This window comes from Hemibagrus wyckioides, linkage group LG09 (genome assembly GCF_019097595.1).
Source record: "Hemibagrus wyckioides isolate EC202008001 linkage group LG09, SWU_Hwy_1.0, whole genome shotgun sequence".
Classification (NCBI taxonomy): Eukaryota; Metazoa; Chordata; class Actinopteri; order Siluriformes; family Bagridae; genus Hemibagrus; species Hemibagrus wyckioides.
The window spans coordinates 2,357,986-2,372,464 of NC_080718.1; the positions used below are offsets into that span (position 1 = coordinate 2,357,986).

General features: G+C 41.5%; 1 protein-coding gene across 3 annotated transcripts in view; it reads right to left on the reverse strand.

The window, feature by feature from the left end:
- Positions 1-14,479, reverse strand: part of luzp1 (leucine zipper protein 1) — a 55,795-nt gene that overhangs the window by 4,728 nt on the left and 36,588 nt on the right. For all 3 annotated transcript variants that reach the window (XM_058399447.1, XM_058399448.1, XM_058399449.1), the window contains 3 exons: positions 9,492-12,577; positions 1,326-1,512; positions 1-520 (listed from right to left, as the gene is read on the reverse strand). The exon at positions 1-520 is cut by the window's left edge and continues 4,728 nt beyond it. In XM_058399447.1, coding sequence (XP_058255430.1) covers positions 1,354-1,512; positions 9,492-12,347 — 3,015 coding nt within the window. In that variant the 5' untranslated portion in view covers positions 12,348-12,577 and the 3' untranslated portion in view covers positions 1-520; positions 1,326-1,353. The remainder of the gene's footprint in view (positions 521-1,325; positions 1,513-9,491; positions 12,578-14,479) is intronic.

Sequence of the window (14,479 nt, forward strand, 5' to 3'; positions counted from 1 at the left end):
GGGGGGAAAAAAAAGGGACACTTTGGCACTTTGAAGGCTGATACAGACAAAAGCATGGATAGAAAAGAGATCATTTGTGAGCATGAACAGGGGCGCTTTCCTGCTGGATATCTGAACATGTGCAAAGCTGTGCGCTTGCATGACGATCCTGGGCTTGGGCAAGATGCCGACAAAATTCCTGATCATGTGAAGGAAAGAAAAAAAAAAAAAAACCATTACAAGCACAGATGTTATGAGATACAGGATGCTCCTGGCTGTAACACATAGCCCCAAAGCTCAGGTGTCCAACATCACTTCCAGAGTAGAGATGATACAAGGATCCACCCTTAACTGTGTCAAATCTCAGCAGCACTGCCCCCCCTGTTTCTCCAATCCCCCCCCCATCCCCTCTCTTCAAGCAAGTGTCCAGTCCCGGGCACACACCAGGGCAGCTGTGGGAGAGGCCAGGGTCAGGTGAGGCCAGGGGAGGTGTGGGAGGAGCTAGGGGAGTTCAAGTGCAGCTCGACGTCTCACATGGGACCTGTGCAGAACGAGAAGCAAGTTTCAGGCACACAATTAAAATCTTAATTCATTTAACTACACCAGGGGGACCTATTCAGAGTTGAGCTGTGCATGCTGGGAGGAAATCTGTCACCTGTCATCATCTTGAGGATCATTTTTTAAACTGATAACTGGATAAAGTTATGAATTAACAAAGCGAGCTGTAAAGCAGATGTCAGCTTATCCTTCGAACCATTTTCTCTACAGGGCACACTTCACAACCTTGACTCTGGCTTCGTTAAGTAGCAACTAAGGTGAAATAAATAAAATGCAATCTAATAGAAAGTTCTGAAGCAAGTGCTATTTTGTAATCAGCCGAATAACACGGATGATTTGAAGGAAAGATTTGCCTCTAGACAATATGCTAGACTCCTATTAGTTTTATTATGTTATGTATTTATTATGTCAGTACAAAAAAACTGTCCCGTGTTTATGCTACATGACATTAAATTTAGTGCTATCAAGTAAATGCTATTAACTTTTTCAGTCTCTTTCATATTCCTGATTTTACATTAGTTTAAGTGCTAACGGTGGTGGTGTAGATGCTTAAATTAAACATCTCTGGCAACCTACATGCAGCTTATTTGCTTTACCAGAAAGGGAAGCTGAGAACTTTTGCAGCTAAGATAGAACTTGATTATTCACAAAGAAAATATAAGTGAAATATAAATATACAAAATGTATTCAAAAATATAAAAGAAATATAAATGGAAAATGAATGATGCTACATGAGTTTGAAAGAAAGTCTGATATTTCCCTGTGGAAAAATATTGCCAGATACACACCTTTGTGGAAAAGCGATGGAGCACAGTGTCAGTTGTCAAGCTGATGGCTGCTCCAGGGGCGACTCCCGTCACCGGCTCTAGCCTTGCCTGTCCACTGCCCTCGACCTCTGTGCCGGTCAGACGAGTTCACGTCGCCCGCTGACTGCCTCCTCCACGTGGTCACTGATGGCTCGCTCTCATCAGCAGCCTGGAGAAACAACCAAGGGCAGATACGTTCAATTTGGAATCATTAAAACCCAAACCACTACTGGTGAATAATCATCATCTGTACTTGAGCCCAGTAACATGCCCATATTTGACAGTGTCCCTGAAACCCCATGAGAAGCACCAACTGAATACTTCAAGATGCTTTGACACCTAATGGTCCATTTGCCAAGTCCAAATCTGAGCAAAATTGATTCTTCTGGTTTGTTCAACCTCCACATAATTAAACAACCCACTGGAAAATGCTTTAAGCTGAATAACTATATAATAATAAGCTGGGGTTAAAAAAGAAGTTCGCCAAAGATCCACAGCCAACCCAGTGATTTACACAAGGAACCAGTGTGTGCCAGGCTCTCAGTCTGGTGCAGATCTACAATTATCGCACATAATAGGCCCTGAGGCCAAGGCGATGGGAAAATGGGAGGGGGTGATGGGGCACAGGAAACCAGTTACGACGCAGTGGTTGCCAAATGGGCAGGCGCAACCGGGCAACTTCCTGTCTGACACAGGAAGGACTGGGAGCAGGAAATGACTGAAGCTGTTTGGATGAGATCCATTTGGCTTCCCTGTGAACTGAGTGTTAACACTGCTACAGACTAACCTTCTGAATCTCATCACCAGCCTAAAGCTTGTCTGCTATCCATTTATTAATATTGTTTCATATTCAGATTTAAACTTTTAATGTCCAAAAGGTATTTTTTTGACCCGATAGTCTCACAGAACAAGAGTCAACTCGGAAACTGCGCTACGGGGAAAGCAAAAAAGAGGTCATTTTTCAATCACAGTTCGCAGAACAAATCTCCTGAAACAGATGCTCGTGGAATTTTCTGGCAAGCTTTCCATCTTTTATCTAATGTGACTGATTAGGCATGTTTCAAAACAAATAATTCGTTCCCAAATTCGGGAAACTGTTGTTTATAGCCGACCGCCTAATAATTGATCAGATTTACTTTAGTTTTGGGTGGGTTACATTCCAAAAAAGATCAGAAAATTAGCCGAATCTTCTACAAACATGGGAAGCGATGCAGCTGCTGTCTCAATGTGGGGCACATTGAGAAAAATGGGTTTTTTTTTATGGCTGTACTAAATTTCTTTCAATGATGATAAAGAATATCATTTTAGAGCAACAAGATCCACCTGCAAAATACAGGGCAATATTTAAAAATAATAAATTGATTATATTTTCAAGATGCTGCCCTGTTTATATGGACTGATGTCATTTTGGTGTTTAGCAAGTGTGTGAATCTTGCTGGAATCTGGCAACCTCGATTTTCAGGGAGTTAGATAAGCTCGTTATAACACTGTTATACTCCGTGTCTGGAATTCTCGGCTGAGAAAACTGGTCTTAAACACAGAGAACTCTGTGTTCGTGTGCATGTTGTCAATTCTTTAGCTCACCACTACTACTATATTACAGCTAACACTAAAAGAATATTTTATTTTATAGAGCACTTTCCATACATGTATCAGAGCTGATGAAAAGAAAAACAAGCAATTATTACAATTAAATCAAAGTAATGTAAAATAAATGATAATAATAATAATAATAATAGGCAAGTACATAATTTATATTAAAGAAAACTAAAGAATTTCAACAATTTTATAAAAAATAAAATGAAACTTTAAATACCAAAAACAAAGGATGTGTCTTCAAACAGCCAAAAAAAAAAAAAAAAGCCAAATTTTTTTTTTAAATAATAAGAAGATATAAATTACTGGTAGTTGAAATGTACTCTGACCAGTGTGTTAGTTCTGTTTCAAATGTAAAAACTGGACGTACTTGTCCAGACTGGACATTACAAGAGTCAATAATTCGGGTTTGTTCGAATTGTCAGCTGAACTGAACCAGACAAAAATGACGACATGACTATATGTAATTGTTGCCACATTGCTGCTGTATAAAAGGAATCCTCTGTCAAGTTGTATATGTGGTCATATGTAATAGCCATCAGATAAAAAGCAAAATAAAACCGAAAATGTTTCATATTTCTGGTGGCAAACGACTTCCCCTTAAAATGTAAATTAATATTAAAAGCCAACCACAATGACCGAAATAACAGCACACAGACTATTTTAATATCCCAAAACATTTTAAGTGACTCGACAAATAATACACGCCGTATTTTTAAACAATCCAACGTTAAAACGATCCGAGTGTAAATTTCTTTCAATAGCCACAACCATATATACCACGATTCATCACTACCACTGCTTCCTTTGTCATTCTGGTTTTTAAAACAGATGGCATTGGCATTCTCCGAGTCTAGTCTTTGTTCCAAAAGGAGCGGAAATGACTTTTCCAGACAACCCGATGTCTTACATACAGGGAAACATTACTGTGAGTAAATCAGATTCCTGAGTGGTGAAACTGATTCGTGCTCAGCAGGAACAAACCCATGCATACAAATACAGCACCCAGTTTCGGGGCAATTGTGGTGACTAACACACACACACACACACACACACACACACACACACACACACACACACACACACACACACACACAGAAGAGCCATGCTCAATGCCTCCTGCTTCTTTAGATGGAGATTTCAGTATAAAACATGTATATGATGTATAAGACACTTGCATTTCCCAAGTCTCACCTTTTATTCAGTAGATATTCTCACTTGGATGCTGTATAGCAACAGCTCTTATGTAGAAAGCTAAAGATGTGCTCATGATAGGACTCTTATTCATTCAACAACTTTTATATATCACTGTAATCATTTACACTGGAACCTCAGCATACGAATGCCCTCCCTTACACCTTAAGAATAGAAGATGAAGCATTTTCGGCATACGAACAAACCGGACCGAAGTTTCTAAGTTGCTAACCGGCTAAGTTGCACGTACATCTGGGAACTTGTTTGCGTCAGTGAAAAGCCAAGTGAAGCCAACCGAAGCGAGTTTACGAATTTTACTCTTTTTTTTTCAGTCAGCAAAAGCTGTTTCAAAAGAGTAAACCAACGATACCAACGTTGCTTCCGGCATGCTTTCAAAAGATAGGTGATTTTTTCGCGTTTTTTTTGTTGACAGATTGGTGGCATGGGTGGTCTGTTCTATTTTTATCCCAAGCTTGGTGGCATGACTTCCTTTGAGGACCCTTGGAAATTGGTAATATTGGTAATATTTTTGGGTGGCTGGAGCGGATTATCTGCATTTACATTATTTCTTATGGGACAATTTGTTTCGCAATACAAATGTCCGCCTTAAGAACTCTCCTCCAGAATGAATTAAATTCGTATGCCGAGGTTCCACCATGTCACTACGGCAAGAAAAAAAAAGAATGATGGCAATAGATGCTGTGCTCTGTGAATAAACAACAAGATCATACTACACAAGTAACCTGATAAAAGTTCTTGCACCATTTAAACAGTGTCTTCAAACAATAGAGCGACAACTGCACCATGTCAAAGTGCTCTTATTTTTGATACTGCACACAACTCTGAGGTAACCATGGACGATAAACTGTTCTTGCTTATGTCGGTTTTTCTTTTACAATATCAGAAGGATTCATCCATTTCTATTCAGACAGGCCACTCGGGTGCTCGTTCAGTCCCTTATAGCACTGCTTGATTGAACCCACCAACTCTCAGGGTGTAAGGAAGGTACACATCAAGACTTTTCTCTGTTCTTGTACCTAGGTCAGGGGTAGGCAACGTCGGTCATGGAGAGCCACTGTCCTGCAGATTTTAGCTGAAAGAAACTCACCTGTCTGTATCCTTAGTAATTCTGAAGATACAGATTAGCTTTTTTAGGTGTGTTTGATTAGAACTGAAGCCAAACGATGCAGGGCAGTGGCTCTCCAGGACCGACAGTGCCTATCCCTGACCTAGGTGGCGGGATGAACTTCCCGTAGATGTCCAAACAGCTCTTCAAACAACATCTAAAGATTTCCCACAGACTGGTCACCCTCACTCTCTCGAGTAAAAACAACAAAACTCTCTCCATGTAGTAACCGCTAGCAACCAACAGACGTGAGCTGCTTAATACAGACCAAGTTACTGACCTCAGTGTCAGTTTCGAAAAGTACTTGGTCTGGAAAAACATGGCAGTGATGCATTCCTAAATCCAGTGTGACCTAGAAGATGAGTCTGTTTCCTCTCAAGGTTTCATCCTCATTATGTTTCAGGGAGTTTTATCATTACGCCGTCACCCGCTGGTTTGTTCATTAGAAACCTGATCCAAATCTACCGCTGTATTTCTGCAAAGCTGCTTTTGTGTGCTTTAGAAATGAATAGAACTTCACACACTGCTGCAGGTCACAAAATACAGTCAGTTGCATCTTAACCTAAACAGAATTAACGGTTCAATGATAATGAGAGGCTCAAACAAATCCTTGGTTCTTAGGCCAGTTTAACATTCGACTTTTTACAAGTGTAAGCTTGCCATGCGAAGAAAAAAAGAAAAAGAAAAAAAAAAAGCAGCCTCTAAAACCAACCCAAATTTTTCAGGCTTGATGAAGAACACAAATGTCTGGCTCCATTTAGTTTAAACTGAACACTGCTGGTCTACAATTACCCTGTATCCGAAGAAGCATACCATTTTGGCAGGCTGTATTTTCTCCGTAAGCTTCAACCCGAGCACAAAGCCGGATCTGTAGGTCCTCTTGGGATTTTTTTTTTTTTTTTTTTTTCTAAATTTTTTGCACTCCCCCTGAAATTCAACAACCCTCTGTCTTTTTTTTCTGCTTTGCTTGTGCTCGTCATGGTGCCAGAACATCCAAAATGTGGCAGTGCTACTATTCCAGCCTCGGTGTTAGAAAGATATCGAGCCATGTGGGTAGAGTGTTTGGAGAATTGCGTGTAAGACAAATTTCGGCGAGTGAACCTTGCTTCACAAGTAGGGGACAACAGATAGAGTACTAAATGCTTATATGATACTGTATTATTCTTTATTATTCGTTAGACTTTAAATACTATGGACCAGAAAGTACTGTTTAAAGACTTGTCATGCTAAAAATTGGGGCCATCAGATGAATCAAATGATGCATTTAGTCAGCATTTTGGGTATATATATATATATATATACACACACTATATTGCCAAAAGTATTCGCTCACCCATCCAAATAATCAGAATCAGGTGTCCCAATCACTTCCATGGCCACAGGTGTATAAAATCAAGCACCTAGGCATGCAGACTGTTTTTACAAACATTTGTGAAAGAATGGGTCGCTCTCAGGAGCTCAGTGAATTCCAGCGTGGAACTGTGATAGGATGCCACCTGTGCAACAAATCCAGTCGTGAAATTTCCTCGCTCCTAAATATTCCACAGTCAACTGTCAGCTGTATTATAAGAACGTGGAAGTGTTTGGGAACGACAGCAACTCAGCCACGAAGTGGTAGGCCACGTAAACTGACGGAGCGGGGTCAGCGGATGCTGAGGCGCATAGTGCGAAGAGGTCGCCAACTTTCTGCAGAGTCAATCGCTACAGACCTCCAAACTTCATGTGGCCTTCAGATCAGCTCAAGAACAGTGCGCAGAGAGCTTCATGGAATGGGTTTCCATGGCCGAGCAGCTGCATCCAAGCCATACATCACCAAGTGCAATGCAAAGCGTCGGATGCAGTGGTGTAAAGCACGCCGCCACTGGACTCTAGAGCAGTGGAGACGCGTTCTCTGGAGTGACGAATCGCGCTTCTCCATCTGGCAATCTGATGGACGAGTCTGGGTTTGGCGGTTGCCAGGAGAACGGTACTTGTCTGACTGCATTGTGCCAAGTGTAAAGTTTGGTGGAGGGGGGATTATGGTGTGGGGTTGTTTTTCAGGAGCTGGGCTTGGCCCCTTAGTTCCAGTGAAAGGAACTCTGAATGCTTCAGCATACCAAGACATTTTGGACAATTCCATGCTCCCAGCTTTGTGGGAACAGTTTGGAGCTGGCCCCTTCCTCTTCCAACATGACTGTGCACCAGTGCACAAAGCAAGGTCCATAAAGACATGGATGACAGAGTCTGGTGTGGATGAACTTGACTGGCCTGCACAGAGTCCTGACCTCAACCCGATAGAACACCTTTGGGATGAATTAGAGCGGAGACTGAGAGCCAGGCCTTCTCGACCAACATCAGTGTGTGACCTCACAAATGCGCTTCTGGAAGAATGGTCAAAAATTCCCATAAACACACTCCTAAACCTTGTGGACAGCCTTCCCAGAAGAGTTGAAGCTGTTATAGCTGCAAAGGGTGGACCGACGTCATATTGAACCCTATGGATTAGGAATGGGATGTCACTTAAGTTCATATGCGAGTCAAGGCAGGTGAGCGAATACTTTTGGCAATATAGTGTGTGTGTGTGTATATATATATATATATATATATATATATATATTATATATATATATATATATATATATATATATATATATATATATATATATATATATATGTAACCTATTTTTATAATTATATTATTAAAAAGAAAAAAGAAACCTACATTGCATGTTTCCTCTAGCCCTCGGTTTTAATTTGGGGACCTTGTGAATATAAAATATAGCATAAACCTAAATAAGCAATTTTTTAACATAGAAAACTTAATGTTAATTTTTCCTATTGTAAATGAAGCCCAGTATGTCCTGTAACTTCTCCATTATTTTACCCCTTTATTTTAATATTATACAACTTGGATGCATAAACAATAAAGCTGCAGGAAGTAAAATTTTACTGCAAACATTATTTTGTAACATGGGTTGTGTTGCTCAAACAGTATCTCTAACGCTCACTACGTTAGTATACCTAAATAGGAAAAACACGCAATTATTATGTTCATGGCCAATTTAGTAAAGTACATTAAGTTTGGGATGGGAAAAAATGTTGAGCCGAACGAAACTTGTTAGCCCCGGTCACCTGAAATCACACGCATTCCTTTAAGCTTTATTTACAATTATCATCTACATATATATCACCACAGGATCATCAAACAGCCAATAAGTGAGTTTGAATATTCAAATTCTTTGGATTGTGGCCCTATCACTTCCTCAAACCCTTTTATTTCCAAGTTATGTTAAAGGGGAACCTACGGAAACAACAAAATGTGTGTGTTTGGTCGCATGTGACATTAAAGCAGGACCATGTAATAAATCCAAACTTATGTAAACAGCAAAGCACAGCTATCATCAGCTACTTAAATGTTGGGGTGTTTAATTGGTGCGTTTGACACCAACGCTGTTTGTTCACTGCCCCTCTGTCTCATGCTACCATGCAGAACTAGAAAATTCGGTGCAGACAATTAAAAAAAAAATACGGCTGATCAAACATGAAGCTTGCCTGATAAGGTTTGATAAAGTCCAGAGCAACTTAAATACAGAATAAGATTTGACATTTTCATTTACTGGTAAACTTGCAACTATCTATACTGACCATCAGATTATTACATTAACATGCATTACCACTGTGATCACAACCATCCTGACCACAAATCAATGTGGCTGCGGCCTACAAGGATCTTCACAATGTTTGAATTTCACCTGATGCTTCCACAGCTACAGGCTGAAACACTGAGCTGATCTTCAGTAAAGCTGACCAGCTGAAGTTTAACTGAATTAGTTGCCTATATTTCATCACCCATATTCGCATGTGCATCTGACAAAAGAAAAATTTAATTGCAGTAGAAAAATGCAGACCGAATAACCAAATATGCAGTCATTAACTTTTATGGATATACAATTATTAAAATTAAGCAGAAGGCTGTACTGTTATTTTCATTTTTAGCATATGAAATAACTAAAGCCATTTGTTAGAGGCAGATGGAGCAAGTCTTTGAAGCAAGACTTCTAAAACAAACAGGCCATGGAAAACCCTCTCTAGGGTAATCAAATAAATTTATGCACCATAAAAGCATGGTTTACAAGATGCAAACCTCCAAAAACCCTTTACAGTAAAAATCAGAGTCCAAAAAACTTTAAGCCTTAAGCTTTAAGAGACAAACAAACAAACAAAAAAAAATCATCATCATAAGGGATACTTACAAGAAGTTCTTTTCGCATTCTTGGTTGCAGTTGCTGGGCACAGACAGGCTCATGAGGGATGATCCTTTGAAAACTGCTATCTATGGGGGACACGGTCTTGTTTCTGCGCGAGGACTCTAGAGAATCTCTAGCATTATTTCCACTACTGATCCTCCGCATGTACCTCTCCGCTGGGCTTGGCTTTCCAACTCGTGATGTGACACTGGGAGATGTCAAATTCTCCTCAGTGTCCAGGACAGTGGTAGCTCTGTATGCTCTCCATGTTGTGATGTGTTCTGTTTCATCCTCCAAACCATCATGTCTTGGTCCTTGACCAACTTGGTCCACAGTTACTGCCCCTCGATTCCTCCATGCACTTCTAACGGTCACATTCCTCATCTCTGGCACATTATCTTCCTGGGATGAGCAGTGGTCATTGTTTTGGCTTCTCCGGCGCATGACCGTAGTAGTAGTAGTAATATTTTCACTGCCATCAAAGCTAGACTCACTGTTATTCAGCTCAGAGCCTATTTCCGGGGACTGAAAACTGCTCCGGGGCAGAATGGTTGCTTGTATACGAGCTGTCTCCAGGACATCCGAGTTGTCAGTGTCACCATCAGCAGACCATGGAGTGATGTCGCTCTTGGGGATGGATATTTCATATGGTATGGTGATGCTGCCTCTGAGCTCAGGGTTTGGCCCAATGACAATATTGCTGGTAGAAGTGTGTCGTTCCTTGGATGGAGGTTCACTTGAAACACTGCTGCTTCGACTGCTGGTTCGAGAAGAGCTGGGGTCATTGGGGTAGAAAGTAATGCTGCTGGTCATCTTATTAGGCTTGGTGGCTATTTTTGGTTTCTCATTGGTATGTGTTGGTTCTATGCTCCCTCCTGACATCATTTCCTTCCGGTCATACTCTATGATGGCTGGCTTGATTAGTACCTTAGAGCATAAAGCCTCACGCGGGCTGCACACACGTTGGATTTCAATTCCAGTGGACGTCTGAAAAGGTTCCTGAGAGCCACCTTCCATCATTAGGGCCCTGTGCTGCTCCTCATCATAAGAGCTCCTTGTTGAAGATCCACCTGAGTGAGAATCTGGCAATCGCGAGTACCTTGAATGCTTGGAATCGGTTGTTCTGCCACTTACAACGGATATAACAGGTGTAGTGTCTTGCTCGCCCACTGAGCGCTTCGATCCAACAGATTCCGTCTCAGAGGCTGACGAGTGACCTTCTGATCCATGATCAGTTACACCAGATGACGTTACATGGGATCTGTAGGCAGTGTAAGATCCATTTGCCTGGGAAAGACTTACCACTGTCGTTACCTCCTGTGGAGGACCTGAAGACTCTGTTTTGGTTAGTCTGTCCTTTTCTGGTGGAGACACAACTTGACTTGCTTTCTTGTTTTCAGTGTTACTTGGCTTAACGGATACCTTTCCAGGCTTTTGGTCACGGGCAGCAGGAGGATAACGGCTAAGTACAGAAACTTTCTCACTTATGGCCTGAATGGCACTTCCAAGTTTCTCCTCAACAGTGTTTTCATCCTTTAGCCCACTGTCAGCAGTATTTGAAGATCCAGTTTTCAACCCAGTTTTCTTAGGTCTATGGGCAGGACTTAGGGCCCTCCGTGTAGGGGATTTCTCTGCTGCCTGGCTGAGATCTTTACTCTTAAATTTGGGTTGCTGTGGTGAATTGTCTCTTTTTTTATACTTAAGGTTAACTGCCTCAGTGGCAGCCGAAACCTTAGCCTTCTTGTCGTGCCTAAAGCCACCCCGTATGTTGATCTCCTCAGTTTCAGCTTTGCCATTCTCAAGAACGTTTGGCGTACCGGAAACAACCAGGCTTCCATTACTACTGAAAAACTGAACCTTCAGCTGCTCAAGTTGGTCACTCAGCACTTGGTTGCGACTCCTCTCTTGCTGAAACTTTTCCTCAAGCTCAGTATTCTTTGATTCTGTGTTTTTCAGGTTCTCTTCCACCATCTCCAGCTGCTTCAGGCGGCTCTTAAGATTCTCTACTTCTTGTGTAAGGTCTTTTATCTTGTTGTCCTCTGGCCCTTCTAGGCTGTTTTTTTCATTCTCCGATTTGTTTCTCAAGCCAACATCCTGTGAGAGCTTCTTCTTTCGTGCCAGTTTGCTACTAAGGCCTGCCGAGAGGTCGTCCTCAATAATAAGTTCATGGGACTCATTGAGGCTATGATCTAACGAACCGACCTTGCTTTTCTGTTGTTCAAGCTTTTCAGTTAATTTGAGAATGATCTTCTCATCTTCTCTCTGTTTTTCCAGGAGCTTTTTGCGCTCCATAACAAATGTCTGAGTGAGGCTTTTTAGTTTCTCCATCTCAGTGGTCAGGGCCTGCTCCGCCCGGGTCAGAGATGCCTCAGAAGAATCCATTTCCTTTATTCTGGTCTTCAGGAACTCTAGCTCAGCGGAGAGCTTCTTAGTAAGATTTTTTTCTTCATTGAGGCTCAGGCAAAGTTGCGTGCAGTCTGATTTGCTCTTCCCAAATGCTTCCTCTAGCTTCTCCAGATCGGTCATTTTGAGCTGAAGACGCTCAATCTCCGCTTTGAGCTCCTTAGTAAGGTTCTCTTCTTCTTCTAGCTTCTCCTTTATCAATCGGCAAAGGTCTTCTGCTTTTCTCACCTCCTCATCCTTCCCCTCAATTTTAAGAACTCGCTTTCGAAGTGCTTCAATGTCACCAAGCAAGGAGGAGTTACTTCCCTCAGCTTGGATGATTTTGTCTTGGAGGTCCAGGAGCTCATCCTCAGCCTTTTGGAGCTTACTTGTGGCCTCTTCGAGCTCATCTAGACGCCGCCCCAGACTTTGAAGTTTGTGCCTGAGATGGCGGTTGGTTGTGTCTTTGAACTCAGTCATACTGATATCTGATACTAAGCTACAGTAAGATTTAGGTGCTGCCTTTGTGGAAGGGTACACATTTGTGTAGTCAAGTCTTATTGCACTAGAAAGCCTACAGAGGAAGGATGGGAAACTGTTGTCCTCGATCTCTGAGGAGTGCACACCTTGTCCTCGCTGCTGCTTGATGCTCTGGTTAGTCCAACTTCCCTGCTGCTTGATTCTTGCAAATGTGCTGGAGGAATTATCACCTACAAGACAAAAAAAAAAAAAAAAAGAAACATAAATGTAGTTAGAACCTGTGGGAATCTACCTGGACAAACCAGGAGATCAGCTGGGCTACACAAATACAAATCAAATCTATATACAATCCTCATAAAACAGTCACTGACAACTGCTTAAATGCCAGCTGGCATGTATTTACTTATTCACATTCATATAAACTAGACTATTTAATAATAACAATGTTGTTTGTATAGACTGGGTTTGATGTATGCCTAGTGCAACAACACAATACTCAATACTCAGGCTAGATGATTCTCAGGAATGAAAAACACTCCACACCTGAAAAACTGAAAAGGCCTATAGTTTAGGGAGGATGACCAATATCTAACCCTTTGTTATATCACATCTCAATCATCATCTTGGTATGAACCCGAGTTGTCTTTATGTAGACATATTCACTAGGGTTACATTCAGGCGTACACCTGAAGAACAATCTTATATAACACCGTCATATTTGTAATGGGTGAGGTGTACCTTCCACAGGCCCATGTTTAGCATCCAAACAGCAGGATTCTTCTATACTTGTGAAAAAGATTTGGTTTCTTTTATAAAAATGTTCTGGTTGTGGTACAGACCATCTAACACTTTCACTGTCACTCTGTCTGTCCATCACACAGCATATCATCATTACTATTTTAGACACCCTTTCATTCAAATGCTACGTTTTAACACTTATAATAACAATAATAGCTGGAATTGTGTAAGTTTTACTTCACATAAAGCTAACAAAGCCTGTACACAACATCTGAAGTCCCTTTAATAGATTTCCATGTCATTTAAAAAAAGCGACTATAGATTTCAGATCAAAATTTCATCGACTTCAATTCAATTCAGATGCTTTTCTAATATGTTTCTGATCAACTCTTCATCACAACACAGCTCCACCTCACAAATAATCGATCTCTCATGTCAGGTTTCACTACTCCAGCTTTCCGAATCTCCAGGGACTGGAAGAAAACGGGAAGTGCGCATGGAGGCCCACAGCCAGCGGCCGCTCAAAGCCTGCAATAAAACTGCATCGATTTCCTGCTCGCATTTTCACTGACATCAGCACATCTCCATAACACCGGCCTCGTCCTTTCAAGGCTGCATCTTCAGCAAGCAACGAGCAAGAATCATGAGCAGACTTGGAAGATCACGGAACGTCTGTGGAGTGGCCACAGAAACACGCTGCTATACATAGAACAGTGGAAAGAAAGCTACTTAAGCACTGCATGGGTATGCTTTTGGCTCGAAATCAGAGAGCTTTAAATACACAAGTATTTTGATCGGAAGATTTATTTTGGTTTAGTGAAACAGAAGATGGCGAGGCTCCCAGGGTCTTTCAGAAGTTACAACCGGAGAGCTCGTCCTGCTCAGTAATCGGAGTGGTGAAAGAACAGCGTCGATACGGAGATTATGGATTCCATCTCAGCGACATTCAGGGCTGATTCTTCACCACCCCCTCTCTCTCTCTCCGTCTCGCTTTCACACCATCCCTCTCAGTCTGTCCTTGTGTCCTTGAAAGATGACGACAACAGGGACGAAGCACTTTGTGTAAATCTGCCAGCCTGTACTCATTTTATTAATGCTTGCTTATACGACCCTCATGTTCTCTATGAAGGATATTGTTTATCATCAGGTTTATCATGTTTTTTTGTATTGGAGGAGGATGATTTAGTTCACACAGTACCGCAGTCTGCTTTGTTTTAATCAGTAATTATGAAATATGCCCCCCCCCCACACACACACATTCACTCACACACTTTCTCTCTCTCTCTCTCTCACTGACATTCACACACACTCTCCCTCTCTTTTTCTCTCTCACACACACACACTCACTCTCTCTCACGCACAAACACACACTCACTCTCTCTCACGCACAAACA